Source organism: Hyla sarda, chromosome 8, assembly GCF_029499605.1.
Source record: "Hyla sarda isolate aHylSar1 chromosome 8, aHylSar1.hap1, whole genome shotgun sequence".
Classification (NCBI taxonomy): domain Eukaryota; kingdom Metazoa; phylum Chordata; class Amphibia; order Anura; family Hylidae; genus Hyla; species Hyla sarda.
This window is the reverse complement of record NC_079196.1, coordinates 141,260,073-141,286,618: the sequence shown is the minus strand read 5'-3', so window position 1 is coordinate 141,286,618 and position 26,546 is coordinate 141,260,073. Positions and strand designations below refer to the sequence as shown.

At 40.4% G+C, this 26,546-nt stretch overlaps 1 protein-coding gene across 4 annotated transcripts in view; it reads right to left on the bottom strand.

Moving 5' to 3' along the window:
- TBCCD1 (TBCC domain containing 1) overlaps window positions 1-26,546 on the bottom strand; it is a 163,889-nt gene that overhangs the window by 11,813 nt on the left and 125,530 nt on the right. For 2 of the 4 annotated variants that reach the window (XM_056536186.1, XM_056536183.1), the window contains one exon: window positions 21,568-21,729. The exons of the other annotated variants lie outside the window; for them this stretch is intronic. In XM_056536186.1, the coding sequence (XP_056392161.1) occupies window positions 21,600-21,729 (130 nt within the window). In that variant the 3' untranslated portion in view covers window positions 21,568-21,599. The remainder of the gene's footprint in view (window positions 1-21,567; window positions 21,730-26,546) is intronic. 4 annotated transcript variants of the gene reach the window in all.

Below are 26,546 nucleotides of genomic sequence, written 5' to 3'. Positions count from 1 at the left end.
TTGGTTGTCTTTCCTCCCCTGTGACCTCCGGCTTGGCAGCAGTCCTACCATCTTTGCCACTTCTGGTAACCCCATTGTGGGTTGACACGCAAGTTTTCACTTGCTCTCAGGTGAGCAGCCACTACCTAGGGGTGTGTCTTAACCGACCCCCAAGTTTTTCATGTTGCTTACCCATACGGTATCACACGAGGCGCCTCCCTCCGGTCTCTCTTTTCTCTTTTACAGGCTATGATTAAATCTAAGCGTTTGTTCATTCCCCGCGGGTATCTGGTATCCAAAAGAAATATCCAATATGTCTCTCTATTGAAGAGGCGTTTTCTCGCATCCCCTCCTCTAATACCTATCTTAACCTTTTCTATACCAGACACCCGCAGGGAATCCAACTCCCCCGCGTGCACATCCCAAAAATGGCGTGATAACATGGAAATGCCTACTCCTTCACTCCTACTGTCGGAGATGTGTCTCCTGATTCTTGTTTTAAGGGTATTGGTAGTGCACCCTACATATTGCATGTTACACTTGGTGCATGTGGCCACATAAACTAACATCGTAGTATTGCAGTTAATGTATTCACGTAGTTGGTATGATTTTTTAGTTACACAAGACATTATTTCTTTAGAGTGGTGCATATATTTGCATGGAATACATCGGTTGTGACCGCAACCCCAATTCCCTACAATATCCAACCAATTACCCTGTTTAATTTTGTCCTTTGTCTTGTATTCTCCTTTTTTAGAATTGAATAGACTTGGTGATAGGGAGGAGCCCAATGAGGGTGCTTTTCTGGAGACCGCCATGATACCCTCTTTAACCACCTCCCTCAGTATTGGGTCTCTCTCTAGAACTGGTGTATACTTATGGATTATATTTTTAATTTGGGCAAATTGCGCACTGTATGTGGTAACAAAAACTGCTCTTTTTTGTTTATTTTTGGTATTTTGTGAACTATTTGCCCTTTTTCTTTTCCCAGTATATTTAATCAATTGCTCTCTATTAATGCCTTCTACTCTTTCCTGAGCCTTATTAAGACAGTCCTCTGTATAGCCCCTTCTGGCAAATCTGCTTTTAAGCTCTCCTATCTCTTTTTCCCCATTGTACAGGATCAGAGTAGTTCCTCTTGGTTCTGCACATCTCCCCAAAGGGGATATTCTGGACCACATGCTTTGGGTGGCAGGAGGATGCCATGAGGACTGAATTTGTTGCCGTCTCCTTTCTGTAGGGGACGACAACAATCTTAGACTCTCTGCTGGATAGGGAGATGTCCAAAAAATTGACTGAGGTGCTACTAAACTGAGCTGTAAATTTAAGATTTAAATGATTATTATTAATATAAGAAACGAACTCAAAAAAACGACATTCTGTACTCCCCCAGATAATCAATAAATCATCTATGTAACGCCCTATCCAGCAGATGTTCTCAAAAAAAGGGTTACTGGGTGTAAACAAAAATTGCTGCTCCCAATAAAACATGAAAATGTTTGCGAAGGAGGGTGAATATTTGGCACCCATGGACGCTCCCTGGGTCTGAAGGAAGAAATCGCCATCAAACATGAAATAATTGTGCTGCAACAAAAATTCAGTAACCATGACGATAAATTCCTTCAGACCCGGGGAATAACTGCTAAATTGATCCAAATGACATGCCAGGGCAGTAAGACCCGCATCCCATGGGATGGATGGATATAATCCCACTACATCACAGGTAGCCCAAGACATATGTTCACTCCACTCTTTCTGATCTAGAATATTAATGACATGTTTGGTATCCTGTAAAAAAAGTGGGCGTGATTTTAGTGAGGGGTTGCAAATAGTGGTCCACCCACTCCCCAAGGCGCTCAGTGACCGATCCTATGCCTGCCACGATTGGTCTAAGGGGAGGTGGAAATACCCCTTTATGCACCTTGGGGAGTGAGTGAAACACAGGAACTACTGGGGCCTCTACATGTAGATATTCTGCCAACTTACTGCTGAGAATACCCATAGCAACACCCTCTTCCAAAACTCTTTTTAGCTTAGTTTGAATTGTTTTTGTTGGATCGCTACTGAGTTTCCTATAGGTGTCACCGTCTGAAAGGAGCTCTATGTTTAACTGTTTATACAGATCAGAATCAAGCACTATCACATTACCCCCCTTGTCTGCATTACGTGTGACAATATAGTTATTCTCGCTCCTCACTAAAATCACGCCCACTTTTTTACAGGATACCAAACATGTCATTAATATTCTAGATCAGAAAGAGTGGAGTGAACATATGTCTTGGGCTACCTGTGATGTAGTGGGATTATATCCATCCATCCCATGGGATGCGGGTCTTACTGCCCTGGCATGTCATTTGGATCAATTTAGCAGTTACTCCCCGGGTCTGAAGGAATTTATCGTCATGGTTACTGAATTTTTGTTGCAGCACAATTATTTCATGTTTGATGGCGATTTCTTCCTTCAGACCCGGGGAGCGTCCATGGGTGCCAAATATTCACCCTCCTTCGCAAACATTTTCATGTTTTATTGGGAGCAGCAATTTTTGTTTACACCCAGTAACCCTTTTTTTGAGAACATCTGCTGGATAGGGCGTTACATAGATGATTTATTGATTATCTGGGGGAGTACAGAATGTCGTTTTTTTTAGTTCGTTTCTTATATTAATAATAATCATTTAAATCTTAAATTTACAGCTCAGTTTAGTAGCACCTTAGTCAATTTTTTGGACATCTCCCTATCCAGCAGAGAGTCTAAGATTGTTGTCGTCCCCTACAGAAAGGAGACGGCGACAAATTCAGTCCTCATGGCATCCTCCTGCCACCCAAAGCATGTGGTCCAGAATATCCCCTTTGGGGAGATGTGCAGAACCAAGAGGAACTGCTCTGATCCTGTACAATGGGGAAAAAGAGATAGGAGAGCTTAAAAGCAGATTTGCCAGAAGGGGCTATACAGAGGACTGTCTTAATAAGGCTCAGGAAAGAGTAGAAGGCATTAATAGAGAGCAATTGATTAAATATACTGGGAAAAGAAAAAGGGCAAATAGTTCACAAAATACCAAAAATAAACAAAAAAGAGCAGTTTTTGTTACCACATACAGTGCGCAATTTGCCCAAATTAAAAATATAATCCATAAGTATACACCAGTTCTAGAGGGAGACCCAATACTGAGGGAGGTGGTTAAAGAGGGTATCATGGCGGTCTCCAGAAAAGCACCCTCATTGGGCTCCTCCCTATCACCAAGTCTATTCAATTCTAAAAAAGGAGAATACAAGACAAAGGACAAAATTAAACAGGGTAATTGGTTGGATATTGTAGGGAATTGGGGTTGCGGTCACAACCGATGTATTCCATGCAAATATATGCACCACTCTAAAGAAATAATGTCTTGTGTAACTAAAAAATCATACCAACTACGTGAATACATTAACTGCAATACTACGATGTTAGTTTATGTGGCCACATGCACCAAGTGTAACATGCAATATGTAGGGTGCACTACCAATACCCTTAAAACAAGAATCAGGAGACACATCTCCGACAGTAGGAGTGAAGGAGTAGGCATTTCCATGTTATCACGCCATTTTTGGGATGTGCACGCGGGGGAGTTGGATTCCCTGCGGGTGTCTGGTATAGAAAAGGTTAAGATAGGTATTAGAGGAGGGGATGCGAGAAAACGCCTCTTCAATAGAGAGACATATTGGATATTTCTTTTGGATACCAGATACCCGCGGGGAATGAACAAACGCTTAGATTTAATCATGACCTGTACATAAGAATATAGTCTAGCGTTATATGCCTCCCCGGATGCCCCGAGCGCCGTAGCCCCTTATTATGTTTTATTTATATATTTTTGGTAGACCAATAATTTCTCTTGGTGCGAGTGTTGGGAGGGTGATTCCGCCTAGTGTGTTTTGATACCTATTAGAGTGCGGTTACTGAAAATTATAGTATTAATACGTAATGGATATATATGTAAACCAAAACAGAGCAAATTGTGCAGTGTTTCAATTTATTTATGTACATCTATTAATTCATGGCATATATATCATCTTTTAATATATGTATACATGCACGTAGGTCTCAGAACTACACATAGAAAGAGGTTGCTTATCCTTTTCCATTATTTACCCGTGCATGTGTGATATTGACATGCCGTAATCCATTTAATGCATGTAATTTTAACATATATATCCATGTATGCAGATCTCTGAGTTTTAGTCAATGAGGTAGATTATCCCATTCTACTATTGACCTATACATGCACGATATCAACATACTGCAACCTATTGTGTGCATACCTGTCGATTTTTGCACTTAATGTTTGGAGTATATTCACACTCATAGGATAAACACACAGCGAATAACGCACTAATGGTAGGATCCAACCCATTCTGTAATACTAACAGATGATATCCATGCCGGGTTTTTATAATTACTACCTATGTCAGGTATTTTATCATGTGACCATAGAGTCTCTGTTTTAAATTTGCATGTTGGTCTGTTGAATTTAGTCTACGTTTAAGCTCAAGAGAGCGAAACGCGTCAGATTACCACAGTCCTGTGATGTCTGTTTCCTTGCTATGGCATGAATAAAAGCAATCTTTTAGAGCATACCTGGTGCCGGACAATCCTTCCTTCTGTAAGAAGAATACAGCCCGGGGACCAAACACCTGTACCGGTGGCTCGTTGGCAGGTAAGAGAAAGCCGGTTTTCTTTTATTTTGTAGCCCGGATGGGATAAAAAGAAAAAAATGCGCGCCGGAGTACTACTTTAATCAATTATTCCTTCCAAAATCCTAAAATAACAGACCAATTCACTGAGTCACACAGCCCAAGTCCCTTCTGATATGAGTCCGGATCTCCTAGATTTACTGAGCCTATTACATGGCCATTTGTCGACTGCACATGCTCTATTACAAAGGGCCACATGTGGCCAACAAATAATTTTTAAACTTGCAATCAGACATTTATTCATTGTCAAATTGCTGGCCCGATTATAAAGGGTGAATTTTAGCTTGTTCAGCCAATAATCACCCTATGAAATAGGGCCCTTAACTAATCCAACAACTTCTCTTCTAGACTTAAACCCACAAGATACCTTCCAAACCAACCGAAGTCAATTCCTCCCCCTAGCTTATTGAAAACTAGTATCTGCCCCAAGGACTACTTGCTAAAAAAATTGTTCTTTTTCACTTGACTGCACCAATGGCTTGCTACAACATGGGCATGGTAGGCAAGATTATTTATTGTCCCACAGTTCAGTATGTGTGGTTGTTTTTTTTTCTTTTTTTGAGTAAAACCTGGTGACAAGTTCTCCTAACTGGTTAACGCCCATGGATGTCTATACTTGTCCAATGGCCGTTAACCGTGTATGAGGCGGGCTCCCGACTCGAGCCCGCATCATATAGGGCTCCCGACTCGAGCCCGCATCATATAGGCTGGCCCCCAGCTGATTCTTGTAGCTGGCTGTTATCCCTTTAGATCCCATCCCTGGTGGTCCAGTGGGGTGGATCGCCCCCCCCCCCTTCCCCACAGCGCGATCACGAGGGGGAGTGTGATCCACTGTGGAGGTAGCCTGATGGCTTACCTCTCTTTCCATGTCGGCTTTGGTGCTCAGAATGATAAAGCCTGGCAGGACCAAGCTTTATCAATCAAGCACAGAGCACACAGATGAATGTGGTTTTATAGAACCACATTCATCTGTATAAGGAATCAAATGATTCCTCCTAAAAGTCCCCTAAGGGGACTAAAAGTGTAAAAAAAAAAAAAAAGTTTAAAATCACATACATTAACCCCTTCCTTATTAAAAGTTTAAATCACCCCCCCTTTCCCCAAATACCATAAAAAAAATATATAAACATAATAAAAATAAACATATGTGGTATCGCCGCATGCGTGAATGTTCAAACTATAAAAAAAATATATCAAAAATTAAACCGTACGGTCAATGGCGTCCAAAGTACAAAATAGCGTATTTTTGGCCACTTTTTATACCATAAAAAAGGAATAAAATGCGATCATAAAGTCAGATCAAAACAAAAATGATACTGATTAAAACTTCAGATCACGGCACAAAAAAATTAGCCCTCATACCACCAAATACGCAGAAAATTAAAAAATTATAGGGGTCAGAAGATGACAATTTTAAATGTATACATTTTCGTGCATGAAGTCATGATTTTTTCCAAAAGTACGACAAAATCAAACCTATATAAGTAGGGTATCATTTTAATCATATGGACCTACAGAATAAAGATAAAGTGTCATTTTTACCAAAAAATTTACTGCATGGAAACGGAAGCCCCCAAAAGTAAAAACATTTAGTTTTTTCTTCTATTTTCTTTCCCGCTTCACCGTAGATTTTTGAGTAAAATGACTGATGTCATTACAAAGTAAATTGGTGGCGCAAAAAATAAGCCCTGGTTTAGGTTTAGGATTTTTAGGTGCAAAATTGAAAGGGTTATGATTTTTAAAAGGTGAGGAAAAGACAAAGTGCAAAAACAGAAAAATGCTTGGTGCTTAACCCCTTAAGGACCCAGCCAATGTTCACTGTAGGACCCGGCCATTTTTTGCATATCTGACCACTGTCACTTTAAGCATTAATAACTCTGGGATGCTTTTACTTTTCATTCTGATTCAGAGACTGTTTTTATGTGACATATTCAGCTTTATGTTAGTGGTAAAATTTTGGCTATACTTGCATCATTTCTTGGTAAAAAAATCCAAAAGTTTTGTATTTTTTTTAATTTTTATTTTTTTTAACTTTGAAGCTCTCTTATTTGGAATATTAATTTTCCTTATAAGCAATTATATATTGATTCACATATACAATATGTTTACTTTATGTTGGCATCATAAAGTGGACATGTTTTTACTTATGACAGACATCTGAGGGCTTCAGCAGTATAGCAGCAATTTTCAAATTTTTCACAAAATTTTCTAAATCGAAATTTTTCAGGGACCAGTTCAGTTTAGAAGTGTATTTGAAGGTATTAGAAATACCCCATAAATGACCCCATTATAAAAACTGCACCCCTCAAAGTATTCAAAGAGTCATTCAAAAGGTTTGTTAACCCTTTAACAAAGTTAACCCTTTAAGGAGAAAATTCAAAAACTTCATTTTTTAAACTGGCATGTTCTTGTAGCCCCAATTTTAGAATTGTAGCCCCAATTTTAGAAGGGGCAAAAGGAGAGAAATCTTCCTAAAATGTGTAACCCAATTTCTCTCGAGTAAGGAAATACCTCACATGTGTTTGTCGAGTGTTTGGCGGGTGCACTAGAGGGCTCAGAAGGGAAGGAGCGACAGTGAGATTTTGGAGAGTGAGTTTTTCTGAAATGGTTTTTGGGGGGCATGTCACATTTAAGAAGCCCCTATGGTGCTAGAACAGCAAAAAAAAAAAAAACACATGGCATACTATTTTGGAAACTACACCCCTCAAGGAACGGGTGTTTGACGACTTTTCGTTAAAGTTGGATGTGTAAATGATTTTTTTTTCCACTAAAATGCTAGTTTTCCCCCAAATTTTTAATTTTTACAAGGGGTAATAGGAGAAAATGCCCCCCAAAATGTGTCACCCCATCTCTTCTGAGTATGGAAATACCCCATGTGTGGACGTCAAGTGCTCTGCTGGCGCACTACAATGCTCAGAAGAGGAGGAGCGCCATTGACCTTTTGGAAAAAAAATGTGTTTGGAATGGAAGTCAGGGGCCATGTGCGTTAACAAAGTCCCCCGTGCTGCCTGAACAGTGAACCCCCCCACATGTGACCCCATTTTGGAAACTACACTCCTCATAGAATTTAATAAGTGGTGCAGTGAGTATTTACACCCCACTGGCATTTGACAGATCTTTGGAACAGTGGGCTGTGCAAATGAAAAATTTAATTACCTGTGGAGCGTAAATGCTCACTGTACCCCTTATTAAATTACGTGAAGGGTGTAATTTCCAAAATGGGGTCTCATGTGGGGGTTGGGGGTCCATTGTTCTGGCACAATGGGGGCTTTGTAAACACGTGGCCTTCAATTCCGGACAAATTTTCTCTTCAATAGCCCAATGGCGCTCCCTCTCTTCTGAGCATTGTAGTTCGCCCGCAGAGCACTTTACATCCACATATGGGGTATGTTCAAATTAAATGGGGTATTAAATGGGGTTACAAATTTTGGGGGGCTTTTTTCCTATTTTCCCCAAAAATTTAGGGTAACACCAGCATTTTAGTGTAAAAAATTTTTTTTCTTAATTTTTCCATCCAACTTTGAAGAATTTTCATTAAACACCTGTGGGGTATTAAGACTCACTATACCCCTGGTTACATTCAGTGAGGGGTGTAGTTTCCAAAATGGGGTCACATGTGGGTATTTATTTTTTTGCGTTTATGTCAGAACCGCTGTAAAATCAGCCATCCCTGTGCAAATCACCAATTTAGGCCTCAAATGTACATGGTGTGCTCTCACTCCTGAGCGTCCGCAGAGCATTTTAAGCCCACATATGGGGTATTTCCGTACTCGGGAGAAATTGCGTTACACATTTTGGGGGTCTTTTTTTCCTTTTAGCGCTTGTGAAAATAAAAAGTATTGGGCAACACCAGCATGTTAGTGTAAATTTATTTTTATTTTTTTCACTATAACAGGCTGGTGTAGCCCCCAACTTTTCCTTTTCATGAGGGGTAAAAGGAGAAAAAGCCCCCCAAAATTTGTAGTGCAATTTCTCCCGAGTACGGAAATACCCCATATGTGGCCCTAAACTGTTTCCTTGAAATACGACAGGGCTCTGAAATGAGAGAGTGCCATGCGCATTTGAGGGCTAAATTAGGGATTGCATAGGGGTGGACATAGGGATATTTTACGCCACACAGGGTGCCTTCAGCTGTTGCTAAACTCCCACCATGCCTGGACAGTCAGTGGCTGTCCGGAAATGCTGTGAGTTGCTGTTTTGCAACAGCTGGATGCTCCGTTTTGGTAACACCGCCATACAATACGTTTTTCATTTTTATGGGGGGGGGGGGGGGGGGGTTCAGTGTAAGGGGGTGTATATGTAGTGTTTTACCCTTTATTATGTGTTAGTGTAGTGTTTTTAGGGTATATTCGCACTGGGAGGATTAAGATTTTTTTTAATAGAAGTAATTTACAAATCTCTTAAATCCAAAAAGAAATTGGAACTCTCCATATTTTCTGTTACACATATGAACTGTGCCTCCCCTTGCCCTCTTTTATATTTGGGCAGTAATTTAATAGTAATGTTACTATGTAATTTGATATCTGGTGCCGGACATTCCTTTTTGCTGGTATAAAATTCATCCACGTGAAGGCGGTAACCCTTATCCAGCAGCGGGTGCAAAAGGTCCAACACAAGTTTCCCACTAACACCCAGAGTTGGGGGGTGCATTCTGAGGGTTCAATACGGGAATCCCGTCCCACGTACACTCTAAACTTGTAAGTGTACCCTGAGGTGGTCTCACAGAGTTTATAGAGTTTCACGCCATACCTCGCCCGCTTAGTGTGGATATATTGGCAGAAGGTCTCTTCTTAAAACTAATGCGATTCTATACAAATAAAAGATAAAAGAAAATCAGAGCTTCTCATGGGGTAGTATATCAAAATGGTGTTGGACACAACAGCTTGTTCGCCTGTGCTGCGTTACACAGTGCAACTGCCCGGTGATCGGATAGGGAATGGTCCATAGCTGAAGATGCAGTAGTCAGAAGAATACTCTATGAATGGGAGGTAGAAAATTACCGGGTCTGACGGCACATCCGCTTCAGGAAATTAGCAGCAGGAGATCCAGGTGTCTTTAAAACACTTCAACTTTATTCTGGTAGCCTTAAAACAGACTTGTTTCGGAGCATAAGCCCCTTTCTCAATGTGAACAAAGCAAGTATACAGATAGTAATTTGATCACTATTTATAGGCGTACTGGTCCCTTCTATTATGACAGAATCCAGTTAGGCACATTGATATCATGTCACAAGTTTAGAAGTATTGGTAGTGAAAGTGCATATAGTATACATTTTGCATGGAAATAATGTGGATACAATCAATAGTACATCATAAATAAAAACAATAAAACATCACCTTGTGAGGAAGGATTAATGAGGCGAGTCAGCGATCAGCGCATTGTCAGACACGCTGATCGCTGACCGCCTCAATCCTTCCTCACAAGGAGATGTTTTATTGTTTTTATTTATGATGTACTATTGATTATATCGACATTATTTCCATGCAAAATGACAGACTGTGCTCTCCACTGTACTGCGATATACATTGCAGGGCTCCTTGCTGGTTATTAGATTCACAGGTACTGTGTTAGAATGTTATGTGCACTTGTATTGCATTGTGGATGTAATTATCTGATTACGATATCACTATGTTAATGGTGCCGGTCTGGTCTGAGTTGGTGTATTAGCGAGTGGTAATTAAAAAACAAACTGTAGACATGCTGGTGCTCGCTCTGGAGAGAGAGCGTGACTATGCTGGCATATTGAGGAATGCAGTGATCAGTAGTTCTGCATATACATTACTGCAATATATTGAGATGAACTACAATGGAACTCAGATGCTATATTGTTATATAAATTGTAAGTATATAAAACATTTATGGGATGATTTTTTTAGTTTTTTTTTGCGAAAGTATTGGTATGTAGGAAACTAAAAAGTAGTGGTAATGAGTTAGTGCTATTAGAGAATAACTGGGAATAAAGAGCGGTTATTTGGCTGGCTATACAGGTAGGAGGATTACAGAAAGGGGTCACTGATGATGGTGTGAGAGTCAATATACAGTACTGATGGATGAAGTTACTGTAAGGAGAAAGTTAATTTGGAAATGGTGGTGATGTAATATTAAGGAAGCTGGAATGGTGATTATCAGGAATATACAAATGTAAGGAACAAACCGCATGGTATAGATCTTATGTGGATAAAAAAGGACAGTGGTACCAGATTGGGGAAGGAGGTAATAAAGAGGAAAAAGAAAGAAGGAAAATGGGAGAGGGATTAAGGGAAGATGGTATCCTGGATGTCTGATTGGAAGCAGAATTGGATCTGAGGTATATTAGTAGATATTTTCAATGCCCTCATTCAGGCCGTATGGAACTAGAAATTTCATTTTAAAAATCCAGTACTACTCTCTCCTTTTAGGGTCTCAAATCTATCGGCACTATTTTCTGATATCTGTTCTATGCCTGTGATGATAAAATCGGAGAAGGTATTGTTATTGGATTGGTTGGCATGGCGTGATACACTGTGCTTTTCGAATTTGTGGAGTACATTGAATCTGTCTGTGACTATTCATTCTATTTCTGAGTGTTTGGGAAGTGCGTCCAATGTATTGCAATCCACAATTACATTAAATTAGGTAAACTATATACACACTGCAAAAAAAAATAAAGGGAACACTTAAACAACACAGGAAGCAACACTGATTGACAATCAATTTCACATGCTGTTGTGCAAATGGAAAAGACAACAGGTGGAAATTATAGGCAACTAGCTCGCGTTAAATCGCTCGCGTAACATAGATTTACTTTTTACGATCCTATAGTAATGAGGCCGCTCTGGGTAAAGTCTACGGGCATCCAAACAACCCGAAACATTACATCTGCTGTTTCATGGAATGGAAGATAGACATTCTTTGAGGCCTTTTACCGCCGAGTCTGCGCGCAGGGGAACCCGCTTTCTCGCGCTGTTTATATACTGCCAACAGTTCTCATATCCCGTCCTCCTATCTCGACCTCCTATGCCGTCCTCCTATCCCTTCCTCCTATCTCAACCTCTTATCTTTACCTCCTATTCTGACCTCCAATGCCGTCCTCCTAACCCACCTCTTGACCTCCTATCCCGACCTACTATCCCAACCTCCTATCCCGACCTCCTATCCCATCCTCCTAACTCGACCTCCTATCCCATCCTCCTATCTTGATTTCCTATTTTGACCTGCTATCTCGACCTCCTATCCCGACCAGTAATATGTGTACCAGGTATTGAAATATCTCCAGCCATACGGAAGTTATGTGGGAACATACATTTCCCATTTATTTCCATGGGACTAAGCAAAAACCCAGACCCTCACAAATGGGGGTAGTTAAGGGTTAACTATCCTATATTTTTTTTTATAACTGTTTATTTAGAAGAGTTTTTTCCATTGTAACATACAGAAAAAAGAATAAAGATGGATGTACAATAAATCTAGTTAACATTGCATGAATACAGTACATGAGCACTTAATATGATAGCACTGTACATAAGAATAAGAAAAAGGAATAAAGAAGATAAAGAAATTATAGAGCAGTACAGAAATTCAGGTAAAGTACATGATCCTACTAAAAAGTGAGGAAAAAAAAAAAAGAAGAGAAAGTGAAACTAATATATTTTAAGTGGACATATAAGTAACATGTGACCAAGTATTATCGAAATATCTCCAGCCATTTGGAAGTTATGCAGTAACACATTTCCCATTGACTTTTATGGGACTTTAAAAAAACAAACAAAAAAAAAAAAAACATTTTTCAGGGTACGTTCACACGAGCGGATTTAAAGGGTATTTTACGCTGCTGATCCACTGGTGAAGGCCCGCTCTATGCTGTCTTTACATGTGCCTGCTCGTAGCTGCAATATGCCGCAACGAGCAGACACACTGCAGCTATGTGTGCGGCGTACTCGCACATCGCGGCCACTCTCCCTGCTCTGAGCTAGGCAGAGAGCTTCCACGATGTGAGAGTATACTGCGACTTGCACATCGCAGTGTGTCTGCTCGTAGCGGCGTATTGCCGCTACGAGCAGTCACATGTAAAGACAGCATAGAGCGGGCCTTCACCAGCGGATCCGCAGCGAAATACGCTGCAAAAATCCGCTCGTGTGAACGTACCCTAAGGGTGGAATTTTGAAAAATACTTTCTTATTCCTTATCTATGTCTTAAAAACAACACCTGTGCAAAAATCCAGGTTTCTAGGTCCAAGGGTTTAGGCTGGGCGTTGATGAGTCAGGTCTTCTTTTTATATATAAGATTAGCAAGACACCCCCAATAAAGGAGTGGTTCTGCAGGTGGTGACCACAGATCACTTCTTAGTTCCTATGCTTCCTGGCTGATGTTTTGGTCACTTTTGAATGCTGGCGGTGCTTTCACTCTAGTGGTAGCATGAGACAGAGTCTACAACCCACACAAGTGGCTCAGGTAGTGCAGCTCATCCAGGATGGCACATCAATGTGAGCTGTGGTAAGAAGGTTTGCTGTGTCTGTCAGCGTAGTGTCCAGAGCATGGAGGCCTTACCAGGAGACAGGCGACTACATCAGGAGACGTGGAGGAGGCCGTAGGAGGGCAACAACCCAGCAGCAGGACCGCTATTTCCGCCTTTGTGCAAGGAGGAGCAGTAGGAGCACTGCAGGAGCCCTGCAAAATTACCTCCAGCAGGCCACAAATGTGCATGTGTCCACTCAAACAGTCAGAAACAGACTCCATGAGGGTGGTATGAGGGCCCAACATCCACAGTTGGGGGTTGTGCTTACAGCCCAACACTGTGCAGGACGTTTGGCATTTGCCAGAGAACACAAAGATTAGCAAATTCGCCACTGGCACCCTGTGCTCTTCACAGATGAAAGCAGGTTCACACTGAGCACATGTGACAGACGTGACAGAGTCTGGAGAGGCCTGCAACATCCTCAAGCATGACCATTTTGGCAGTGGGTCAGTAATGGTGTGGTGTGGCATTTCTTTGGAGGGGGCCGCACAGCCCTCCATGTGCTTGCCTGAAGTAGCCTGACTGCCATTTGGTACCGAGATGAGATCCTCAGACCCCTTGTGAGACCATATGCTGGTGCAGTTGGCCCTGGGTTCCTCCTAATGCAAGACAATGCTAGACCTCATGTGGCTGGAGTGTGTCAGCAGTCACAGTCACTGACTGTCATGCTGAGAGTTTAGCAACAGCTGGAGACACCCTGTTTGGGAAACACTGCTGTAGGGTATTTTTGTGGCGGATTCAAATCCCCAATTTAGGCCTCAAATGCGCATGGTGCTCTCTTGCTTCGGAGCCCTGTCGTATTTCAAGGAAACAGTTTAGGGCCACATATGGGGTACCTCCGTACTCTGGAGAAATTGCGTTACAAATTTTGGGGGGCTTTTTCTCCTTTAAACCCTATTAAAAGTTAAAGTTGGGGTCTACACCAGCATGTTAATGTTAAAAAAAAAAACATGCTGGTGTTGCCCCATACTTTTAATTTTCACAAGCAGTAAAAGGAAAAAAAAGACCCCCAAAATTTGTAACGCAATTTCTCCTGAGTACAGAAATACCCCATATGTGGGGGTAAAGTGCTCTGTGGGCGCACAACAAGAGTGCATTTGAGGTCTAAATTGGTGATTTGCACTGATTTTACAGCAGAATGTAACAAGGGATATAGTGAGCCTTAACACCCCACAGGTGTTTGACAAATTTTCGTTAAAGTTGGACGTGAAAATTAAAGAAAACATTTTTTTCACTAAAATTCTGGTGTTACCCAACATTTTTCATTTTCACAAGGGAGAAAAGGAAAAAAGCCCTCCCAAAATTTAGTAAGAACATACCCCAAATGAGGATGTAAAGTACTCTGCGGGTGCACTACAATGCTCAGAAGAGAAGGAGTGCCATTGGGATTTTGGCAAGAGAAGGTGTCTGAACTTGAAGGCCATGTGTGTTTACAAAGCCCCCATAGTGCCAGAACTGTGGATCCCCCCCCCCACATGTGACCCCATTTTGGAAACTACACCCCTCACATAATGTAATAAGGGGTACAGTGAGCATATACACCCCACAGGTGTCTGACAGATTTTTGGAACAGTGATCCGTGAAAATGAAACACTTTATTTTTCATTTGCACAGCCCATTGTTCCAAAGATCTGTCAAACGCCAGTGGGGTGTTCACTGCATCCCTTATTCAATTCTGTGAGGGGTGTAGTTTCCAAAATGGGGTCACATGTGGGGGTCCACTGTTCTTGCACCACGGGGGACTTTGTAAACGCAAATGGCCTCCCACTTCTATTCCAACCAAATTCTCTCACCAAATGCTCAATGGCGCTCCTCCTCTTCTGAGGATTGTAGTTCATCCGCAGAGCACTTTAAATCCACATATGGGGTATTTCCGTACTCAGAAGAAATGGGGTTACAAATTTTGGGAGGCTTTTTCTCCAATTACCCCTTGTGAAAATGAAAAATTTGGGGTAACACAGCATTTTAGTGAAAAAATTTTTTTTTTAATTTTCACGTCCAACTTTAGCAGAAATTTGTCAAGCACCTGTGGGGTGTTAAGGCTCACTGTACAACTTGTTACGTTCCTTGAGGGGTGTAGTTTCCAAAATAGTATGCCATGTGTTTTTTTTTGTTGCTGTTCTGGCACCATAGAGGCTTCCTAAATGTGACATGCCCCCCAAAAACTATTTCAGCAAAATTAGCTTTCCAAAAGCCTAATGTGACTTCTTCTCTTCAGAGCATTGTAGTGCGCCAGCAGAGCACTTGACGTCCACACATGGGGTATTTCCATACTCAGAAGAGATGGGGTTACAAATTTTGGGGGGCTTTTTCTCCTATAACCCTTTGTAAAAACCAGCATTTTAGTGAAAAAAAAATTCATTTACACATCCAACTTTAAACGAAAAGTTTTCAAACACCTGCTGGGTGTTAAGGGCTCAGTGGACTCCTTGTTACGTTTCTTTGGGGGTGTAGTTTCCAAAATAGTATGCCATGTGGTTTTTTTTTCTGCTGTTCATAAATGTGACATACCCCCCAAAAACCATTTCAGAAAAACTCACTCTCCAAAATCCCATTGTTGCTCCTTCCTTTCTGAGTCTTGTAGTGCACCCACAGAGCACTTGAGTGTAAAAAATGAAAATTTTTTATTTTCTCCTTTACCTTGCTGCTATTCCTGTGAAACACCTAAAGGGTTAACACACTTTCTGAATGTCATTTTGAATACTTTGGGGGGTGCAGTTTTTATAATGGGGTCATTTATGGGGTATATCTAATAAGACGACCCCTCAAATTCACTTCGGAATTTTTCAGGGACCAGTTCAGTTTTGATTTTGAAAATTCTGTGGAAAATTGGAAAATTGCTGCTGAACTTTGAAACCCTCTGATGTCTTCCAAAAGTAAAAACATGTCAACTTCATGATGCAAATATAAAGTAGACATATGTATATGTGAATAAATATATAATTTATTTGCAATATCCATTTTCCTTACAAGCAGAGAGTTTCCCATGAAATTTTGGGATTTTTCATTTTTCAAGAAAGGATGCAAGTAACAATGAAAATTTACCACTATCAAAGTAGAATATGTCACGAAAAAACAATCTCTGAATCAGAATAATCTGTAAAAGCATCCCATAGTTATTAATGCATAAAGTGACAGTGGTCAGAATTGCAAAAAAAAGTCCTTAAGGTGAAAAAGGGCTCAGTCCTTAAGGGGTTAATGCTTAAAGTGATTTGCAAAAAAAAATGTTCCCTTCCTTAGGGTTATAATGGGCTCCGTCCCCAAGGGGTTAAAGTGATAGTGGTCAGATGTGCAAAAAATACTCTTGTCCTTAACCCCTTAATGACGGAGGACGTAAATGTACGTCCTGGTGAGGTGGTACTTAACGCACCAGGACGTACATTTACGTCCTAAGCATAACCGCGAGCATCGGAGCGATGCCCGGATCATGCGCGGCAGGTCCCGGCTGATCGCAGCCAGGGACCCGCCCGCAATGGCGGACATCCACGATCGCGCGGATGTCCGCCATTAACCCCTCAGATGCCGTGATCAATACAGATCACGGCATCTGCCGCATCGTGGTCACTAAAATGGATGATCGGATCGCCCGCAGCGCTGCCGCGGCGATCCGATCATCCAGCATGGCAGACGGAGGTCCCCTCACCTTGCTCCGCTGCCTTCCCGGCATCTTATGCTCTGATCTGCCTTCCCGTAGACCAGAGCAGATGACCGATAATGCTGATCAGTGCTGTGTCCTATACATAGCACTGAACAGTATTAGCAATCGAGTGATTGCTATAAATAGTTCCCTATGGGGACTATTAAAGTGTAAAAATAAAAGTAAAAAAAGTTACAAAAATATGTGAAAAACCCCCTCCCCCAATAAAAACATTAATTGTCCCATTTTCCTTATTTCATCCCCAAAAAGTGTTAAAAAAATATTTTATATACATATTTAGTATCGCTGCCTGCGTAAATATCTGAACTATTAAAATAAAATGTTAATGATACCGTACGGGGAACGGCGTGAACGTAAAAATAAAAAAAAGTCCAAAGTAGATGCTTTTTTATAACATTTTATTCCCCAAATTTATAAAAAATGGATTAAAAGTTCTATATAAGCAAATATGGTATCAATAAAAAGTACAGATCATGGCACAAAAAATTAGCCCTCATACTGCCGCTTATACGGAAAAATGAAAGTTATAGGTCTTCAAAATAGGGGGATTTTGAACGTACTAATTTGGTTAAAAAGTTTGCGATTTTTTTTAAGCGCAACATTAATAGAAAAGTACAAAGGCAAGGTGTCCAGCGCGAGTATCAGAAAACAGGATATTTATTCCAATAAAAGCTACAAAGACCAGGAGAACATGACAGGGTGACGCGTTTCAGTCCTAAGACTGGACCTTAGTCATACCTACATACATATAAATAGAAAAGTATATTATCATGGGTATCATTTTATTCGTATTGACCCATAGAATAAACAACACATGTCATTTTTACTGTAAATTGTACGGCGTGAAAAGAAAACCTTCCAAAATTAGCAAAATTGCGGTTTTCTTAAAAATTTCACCACACAAATAGTGTTTTATTGGTTGCGCTATACATTTTATGGTAAAGTGAGTGATGGCATTACAACGGACAACTGGTCACGCAAAAAACAAGCCCTCATACTAGTCTGTGGATGAAAATATAAGAGTTATGATTTTTTGAAGGCGTGGAGGAAAAAAACTAAAACGTTAAAATTAAATTGTCTGCATCCTTAAGGCCCAAATGGGCTGCGTCCTTAAGGGGTTAAGGTAAAAATGGTCTCCGTCCCCAAGGGGTTAAGAACCTCACAGTTACAGAGCCATCTAGTGGCATTGGACATAAATAACATACATAATTACCTTACCGCTATCATGTGTGACTTTATGTCGTGTAGTTGGAAAGGCTTAAAGATTAGATTGTCTACATATGTGCCAGAATTATCAAACAAACGTAATTGTCGCTGACACCTTAGGTTAAATTTTTTTTTTAACAGCATTTAATGATATGCTCCATAAGAGCACAGCAAAAGACAAGAGCTGTCCCTTTGACATGAATGGAAAAGGGCTCTGGGGATGCTCTGTTAGTTTTAGGCTTAGGCTAGGTTTACACGGCTGTTGTCTCCCATTCCGCTATTCTCCTGTCATTGCTGCTAAACGGACCATACTAACAAACGGATGTAAATTTATGCATAAGGGTGCCATCCTTTTGCATCAGTTTTTAATCCGTTTATTGTCTGTTTTTATTTTTGTCTGACTACTTCCAGGCATGCTCAGAAGTAGTAACAGATCAAAAACGAATTGGAAGGAACGGGTGCAAACGGAGACATTAAAGTCTCATCTGTTACCCATAGACTTCAATGTAAAATTTATAATATCAATTTCTATTCAGTCATTTTTGACAGGAAAAAAAATACTGCATGCAACGTCTTTTTGCCGTCAAAAATAACGAATTGGGAACCAAACGGGAGCAAGAGGCTTGCAAAGGACTTTAAAAAAACTCCCATTGACATGGGATTCATTTACAGCCGTTTGCAAGCTGTTTGAACATGTCAAGAACGGATTTAATAACGGCATGAGAATACGGGTACAGACAGTAATGTAAAAGAGCCCTTATTGGTCAGAATAAATATTGCAAATTTTCTGGTTTATTTTAAAACAGATAGTAAAATGGAAAATTATCACTAAAAAGCCTTAAATATGTTTGTTTAACATAAAAAGGTCATTTGCTGATGACACGTTACATTTAAAAGTACCGTCAACTTCAACAGCAAATTCCACCAAATCCACTTTTATGGTCCAATCACACACACACACACACACACACACACAGGATCTGCTGTGGATCTGAAGTTGAAAAATTTGCAGTTGCAGATTTAAAGTTGTTAAATCCGCAATTGATATTACAAGTCAATTCTTATGTCCTTTTGACTGCTTTGCTAAATCCACAACTGCAGATGCACAATTGCGGATCCAGTGTTTGTGAATACACAATTCTGATTTACTAAGAATGGAGTGTAGTTTTCTTTGTTTTTTCTTTTTTCCCCAACAGGTATTTTTCCACAGTATTTAACCTCTTAAGGACCAGGCCCATTTTGACCTTAAGGACTTAAGGTCCTTCTCGCCTTCTAAAAATCATAACTCATTTCCATCCACAGACCCATATGAGAGCTGTTTTCTTTATTCTGTGGATCAATACAATTAAAATGATACCCATGTTATATGCTTTTCTATAATTGTACTGCTTAAAAAAATCTCTCAAACCATTTTAACAAAATTAGTATGTTTGAAATTGCCCTATTTTGACCACCTATAACTCTCTCATTTTTCCGTATATGGGGCGGTATGAGGGCTCATTTTTTGCGCCATGATCTGTAGTTTTTATCCGTACTACTTTTGCTTAGGTCTTACGTTTTATAATTTTTTTAGGGAATAAAATGTGACAAAAAGCTGCAATTTTTGACTTTTTAAAAATATTTTTAAGTTTACGACGTTCACCGTGCGGGATAATTAACAATAGATTTTAATAGTTCAGACTTTTACGCATGCGGCGATGCCAAATATGAGTATAAATTTTTTTTACGCTTTTTTGGGGGTAAAATGGGAAAAACAGACGTTTTACTTTTTTATAGGGGAAGGGGATTTTTCACATGTTTGTACTTATTTTAAATTTTTTTACTTTTATTTTTACACTTTAATATTCCCCATAGGGGACTATTTATAGAAATCAGTTGATTGCTAATACTGTTCAGTTCTTTGCATAGGACATAGCACTGAACAGTGTTATCGGCGATCTTCTGCTCTGGTCTGCTCGATCTCAGACCAGAGCAGAAGACCCCGTCAGTCAGCCGGAGCCAGGTGAGGGGACCTCCGGCTGCCATGCTGGATGATCGGATCCCCAAGGCAGCGCTGCAGGCGATCCGATCATCCATTCAAAGTACCGCACTGCTGCAGATGCCGTGATCTGTATTGATCACGGCATCTGAGGGGTTAATGGCGGACATCAGCACAATCGCGGATGTCCGCCATTACCGGCGGGTCCCTGGCTGCTGATAGCAGTTGGGACCTGCTGCGAGCACCGCTCCGGTGCTCGTGGTCATGGCGGCCTGTAAATGTAAGTCATGGTGCGTTAAGTACCATGGCACCATGACGTACATTTACGTCCATTGTCGTTAAGGGGTTAATAAGGTTTCCCTACATTTTAAACTTTTCCCTAAATATTATTATTATTTTTTTTTTAAACAAATGCTCTGAAATGTGGGGTTTTCCAGAGCTCAAATCCACCACATTTTCTGTGGAAACCTTAGACAATTTGTTGGGATTTTACGAAAATGTCAGGGACAAGACCCCTATTTGGCGACCACACCCCCTTTTCCACAGTGGCCATGCCCCCTTTTAGGTTTCCTCTGTAAAATGGAGAGTTGGTTGGGTTTTTGATTTTTTTGTTACAAGTTTTCTTTTGATTTTGGCGCACAACCCGACAAAACAGGTTGGGTTTTAATAGTAAATCAGGGCCATCGTGTTTTATCATGCTGTAACAAACAGTCTGCACAACACAACACAAGTTTCCAATGTCAATGGAGTGAATACCTCAGAAATAAAACTCTGAAGTATGTGAGAGGTCCCGAATTAGACTAGGTGTTGTGAATAAAAGGCTCAAACAGCAAGAGCCACTGTGTAAAGAAGTGTAAATAATTAGGCAAGATTGGTAAACGTCCTCCAAGGGGACGTTGTCTTCTGTTTTCTATTTTTCAGCATCATTTAATAGTTATTTAAAAATGTATTATTCAACTGAACCCCATACAATCATGGTTATTTTTTTACTCTCCTTAACTTGTAAGTTTAGAATCACAAAACTGGTATAAAAAAGGTTTCATGACTGACATTACTGACTTTTCCATCTTCCAAAAGAAAAAGTATAAATTTCAATACTAACAAAATCTAAATATATCTTAGGGCTCAATAGCATCACAAATGCACAATACATTGCTTGTATACATCGGCAACATAACCAGTCAAAATGGGATGCCATCATACTGAAGTGGGCTTCAATGACTTTAATGGCCCAAACATATTCAACTAGTGACTACTTTCAGATAATTTCTCTAATCTATAGGTGTATTTTCTTGGATTCAAAAGTGTGATGTGCTGCACATTTGAGTCCTGTAAAATACAAGTACACATTCATTAAATGACCCAAATGCAGTCACTAGTTGACTATGTCCAGGCCAATATGGTCAATGGTGACAATGCCAATATAGGCATATATATGACCGGTTGCAGAAAAATACAAGCAGTGTATTGCAGAATTATGATATGAATGAGCTGTTAGTCACAAAATGCATCTCACTTACAATCTGAAGTTTTATTTAGGTCAAGATGTGTTTTATCCAGCAACTTGTTTTGTCCCATCACTAGGAGACACAAGGCTATCCAACTGATGTCGATTTCCAGTCTTAACAAGCCATTCATTGAATTTTTGTTCAACAATTGTTTGAAAATGCCTTCGCTGCTCCCTGTAAATAAGCATAAACGAAACAAATATATCAAAACATTATGTAAACTTGTATATTTGATTCTAAACAGTTAAATGGGAGGAGAGAAGGAAAGAAATGCACCAGGACCACTTTAACCCCTTACGGACGCAGCAATTTTTTATTTTCGTTTTTTTTTCCTCCTCGCCTTAATAGCCATAATGTTTAAAATTTTTCACCTACAGACCCATATGAGAGCTTGTTTTTTAGTGCCACCAATTACACTTTGTAATGGCATTACATATTTAACCATAAAATCTCCAAAACCACGAAATCTAAAATATATATTAAAAAAAGGGTACTTTTTGGTAAAAATGATATTATCTTATTTCTGGCCGATTACAACTATACAACATTTATTTTTTATTTTTTTTAAATTTTTTACTACCTTTAAAAAAGGGGCGCCTGACAGGATGCCCTGCCGTAGCTGAGAAGCCAAAACTGAAATTGCCTTCAACACCCAAGCATAAGTGAAGGTGGGTAGCAAGGACAAACCTGCCGCTTCAAATGCAAATTTTGCCAAGTTCTTGATCTACTTGTTCGCTGGATCCTTAAAGGATGCTGCGTCTGCCAGCGGCCGGGTAGTAGATTTGGACAGAAGAGAAAGTGGAGGATCTACGGCAGGTGGTGCTGTCCAGTTGGAACTGTCCATAACAGCATATGTTTGCTTTGGGGATTACCTTTTACCCTGGACAGTTCCTAAAATGGACAGAGATGTCAGCAGAGAGCACTGTGCTCGTGATGTCAGCAGACAGCTCTGTGTTTCAAACGGAAAAGAATTTCCACTGTAGTATTCAGCAAGTACAGGAAGGATTAAGATTTTTTTATAGAAGTAATTTACAAATCTATTGGAATATATAGCTTATGCCTCTAGGACCTCACCAATGGTGCATAATGATGTGGGCAATAATAAATTATGGCAGCGTTAATCAAAAATAGTTTTTAATTCAGATTATAAATGTTACGCCAAGCGCTCCGGGTCCCCGCTCCTCCCCGGAGCGCTCGCAGCATCCTCGCATTTGCAGCGCCCCGGTCAGACCTGCTGACCGGGTGCGCTGCAATATCTCTCTCAGCCGGGATGCGATTCGCGATGCGGGAGGCGCCCGCTTGCGATGCGCATCCCGGCTCCCGTACCTGACTCGTTCCCCGTCTGTCTTGTCCCGGCGCGCGCGGCCCCGCTCCTTAGGGCGCGTGCGCGCCGGGTCTCTGCAATTTAAAGGGCCACTGCGCCACTGATTGGCGCAGCAGGCTTAATCAGTGTGTTCACCTGTGCACTCCCTACTTATACCTCACTTGCCCTGCACTCCCTCGCCGGATCTTGTTCCCATTGTGCCAGTGAAAGCGTTTCCTTGTGTGTTCCTAGCCTGTGTTCCAGACCTCCTGCCGTTGCCCCTGACTACGATCCTTGCTGCCTGCCCTGACCTTCTGCTACGTCCGACCTTGCTCTTGTCTACTCCCTTGTACCGCGCCTATCTTCAGCAGTCAGAGAGGTTGAGCCGTTGCTGGTGGATACGACCTGGTTGCTACCGCCGCTGCAAGACCATCCCGCTTTGCGGCGGGCTCTGGTGAATACCAGTAGCAACTTAGAACCGGTCCACCAACACGGTCCACGCCAATCCCTCTCTGGCACAGAGGATCCACCTCCAGCCAGCCGAATCGTGACAATAAAATATAGATATATAAAACAATGACAAAGTAACACATTAAACTGGCACTGTCTAGTGAAAATCCCACTGGGCCCTAATGGGATATCCAAACTAGAATATAAAAAATATAAAAATTATGAATTAATGTTCCAATAAGTCCATGAATCTGCAAATAAAAAATAATAAAATCTGCAAAGAGTATGGATAGATATTCGGTTTTGTGGCAAAATAGACTTGTAACATAAAGTCAATGTACTTGTAACAAAGTCAATAATCAAAAAAATGAATGAATGAAAAAAAATATAAAAAAATCAAAAAAATTGACTATGTTACAAGTACATTGACTTTATGTTACAAGTCTATTTTGCCACAAAACCGAATATCTATCCATACTCTTTGCGGATTTTATTATTTTTTATTTGCAGATTTATGGACTTATTGGAACATTAATTCAACATTTTTATATTTTTTATATTCTATTTTGGATATCCCACTAGGGCCCAGTGGGATTTTCACTAGACAGTGCCAGTTTAATGTGTTACTTTGTCATTGTTTTATATATTTATATTTTATAATCTGAATTAAAAACAATTTTTGATTAACGCTGCCACAATTTATTATTGCCCACATCATTATGCACCATTGGTGAGGTCCTAGAGGCATAAGCTGTATATTCCAATTGATATTTATTACTGTTGCCGGTGGGGTACTGCTTTAGCTTTGATTGCCTCGGTCCTTCTGTTGTGAGCTGCACCTAATTTTAAGTTTTTAATTTACAAATCTGTTTAACTTTCTGGCACCAGTTGATTTAAAAAAAAAAAAGTTTTTCACCGGAGTACCCCTTTAATTTGTTCGTTACCACAAAATCATCTGGAGACATGCCCAAATTTTGTCCCTCGTGTCTATTATGCATTTTAAAGAATTTGTGCCATCTTAATTTGCGAACAAATAACATTATGTCTTTACTCCATTCGAACTCATCAAAATTGACTGTTGGCACAAAAGTTAGGCCCTTTAAAAGGACCGACTTCTGTGCCTCCGTTAATGTCACACTTGATAAATTCACAATCTGCGTAACCTCTGGTTTCTCTACTTTCTCTGAGAGTTGTTTGGGACCCTTGGTGGATACCGTAAATGGTAGGGGTCTTTCTGAAAAGGTGAGGGAAATGATGACGATGAACCACCACATTGTGTGTTCTGACTGTTATTCGCCCCACGATATCTTCCTCTAGATTTTCCTCGACGACCCCTATTGGTGCCCCTATTTCCACCGCTTTTGTTCCCAACCGAACCTCCCTCCGATATATCCGTATCGGAAGAAGAGATTTCAAAGTCGGTCTCTCTGGTAGTAGAATTCTTTTCCTCCAGAACCTTATATGCCCGATTCTCTTTGAAATCCGCAAGATCACGCACAAATTGAGTGTGCTTGCGGAATTTGAAATAGTATTGATACTTTTCTATGTTATTTTGCAATTGTGTTTCTTTTTTTTTTTAGAGAACTCTGGGTCACCCTTGAAGCGCACGGACTGTCTCAAGATTTTTCTTTTCTTCCTCCTAGAGGATTCTCGCCAGCATTGACGTCGAGGCCTTATATTCGTTCATTAACCCCTTAAGGACCAGGCCATTTTACACCTTACTGAAATAAAAAGGATGGAGAAGCGCTCCACTGTGAAGGACAATAGACAAAAGAAAGTGAGCCCCTAATAATAGAGAGACTCACCAGATGATGTTGTGCTATAGAGGCACAACGCTCTAGCAGGCATGTAATCCTTTCGGATGGTTGGGATGGAGACTTCACCTGGATATCCACCTAGGACTGCATCTTATCCCGCCCATGGCTAGGCATAGGGAACATGAAGTGAAAAATGTGCACTTTTTGTGGTGCACAGGTAATAGGAATATTACAGCGCTGTCCACAACCAAGGTAAGATGAAAGTATTTATTACATGTAACGCGTTTCAAGGACGCTCCGTCCTCTTCCTCAGACATTCTGAGACTCTTTCCTAGGAATATATCCACCTTTTCCAGCCCACCGGAGCACCTGAAGGCTGAACTAATTTACGCAGGAAAAGTCATCAACTGCCGCGCCGAGAAGTTCGTGACGAATCGAATTTACTGTAAGTTCGCTCATCTCTACTTAGGACCAGAGCGTTTTTTGAATATCTGACCACTGTCACTTTAAGCATTAATAACTGGGATGCTTTTACCCATCATTCTAATTCCGAGATAGTTTTTTCGTGACATATTCTACTTTATGTTGTTGGTAAAATTTTGTCGATACTTGCATCCTTTCTTAGTGAAAAATTCCAAAATTTGATGAAAAAAAAATAGAAAATTTTGAATTTTTCTAACTTTGAAGCTCTCTGCTTGTAAGGAAAATGGATATTCTAAATATTTTTTTTTAATTCACATATACAATATGTTCACTTTATGTTTGAATCAAAAAATTGACAAGTGTTTACTTTTGGAAGACACCAGAGGGCTTCAAAGTTCAGCAGCAATTTTCCAATTTTTCACAAAATTTCCAAAATCACAATTTTTCAGGGACCAGTTCAGGTTTGAAGTGGATTTGAAGGGTCTTCATATTAGAAATACCCCACAAATGACCCCATTATAAAAACTGTACCCCCCAAAGTATTCAAAATGACATTCAGTCAGTGTTTTAACCCTTTAGGTGTTTCACAGGAATAGCAGCAAAGTGAAGGAGAAAATTCACAATCTTCATTTTTTACACTCGCATGTTCTTGTAGACCCAATTTTTGAATTTTTACAAGGGGTAAAAGGAGAAAAAGTATACTTATATTTGTAGCCCAATTTCTCTCGAGTAAGCACATACCTCATATGTCTATGTAAATTGTTCGGTGGGCACAGTAGAGGGCTCAGAAGCGACAAGGGGATTTTGGAGAGTACGTCTTTCTGAAATGGTTTTTGGGGGGCATGTTGCATTTAGGAAGCCCCTATGGTGCCAGAACAGGGAAAAAAAAAAAAAAAAAAAAAAACACATGGCATACCATTTTGGAAACTAGACCCCTTGAGGAACGTAACAAGGAATAAAGTGAGCCTTAATACCCCACAGGTGTTTCACGACTTTTGCATATGTAAAAAATAAATAAAAAATTTCACTAAAATGTGTGTTTCCCCCCCAAATTTCAC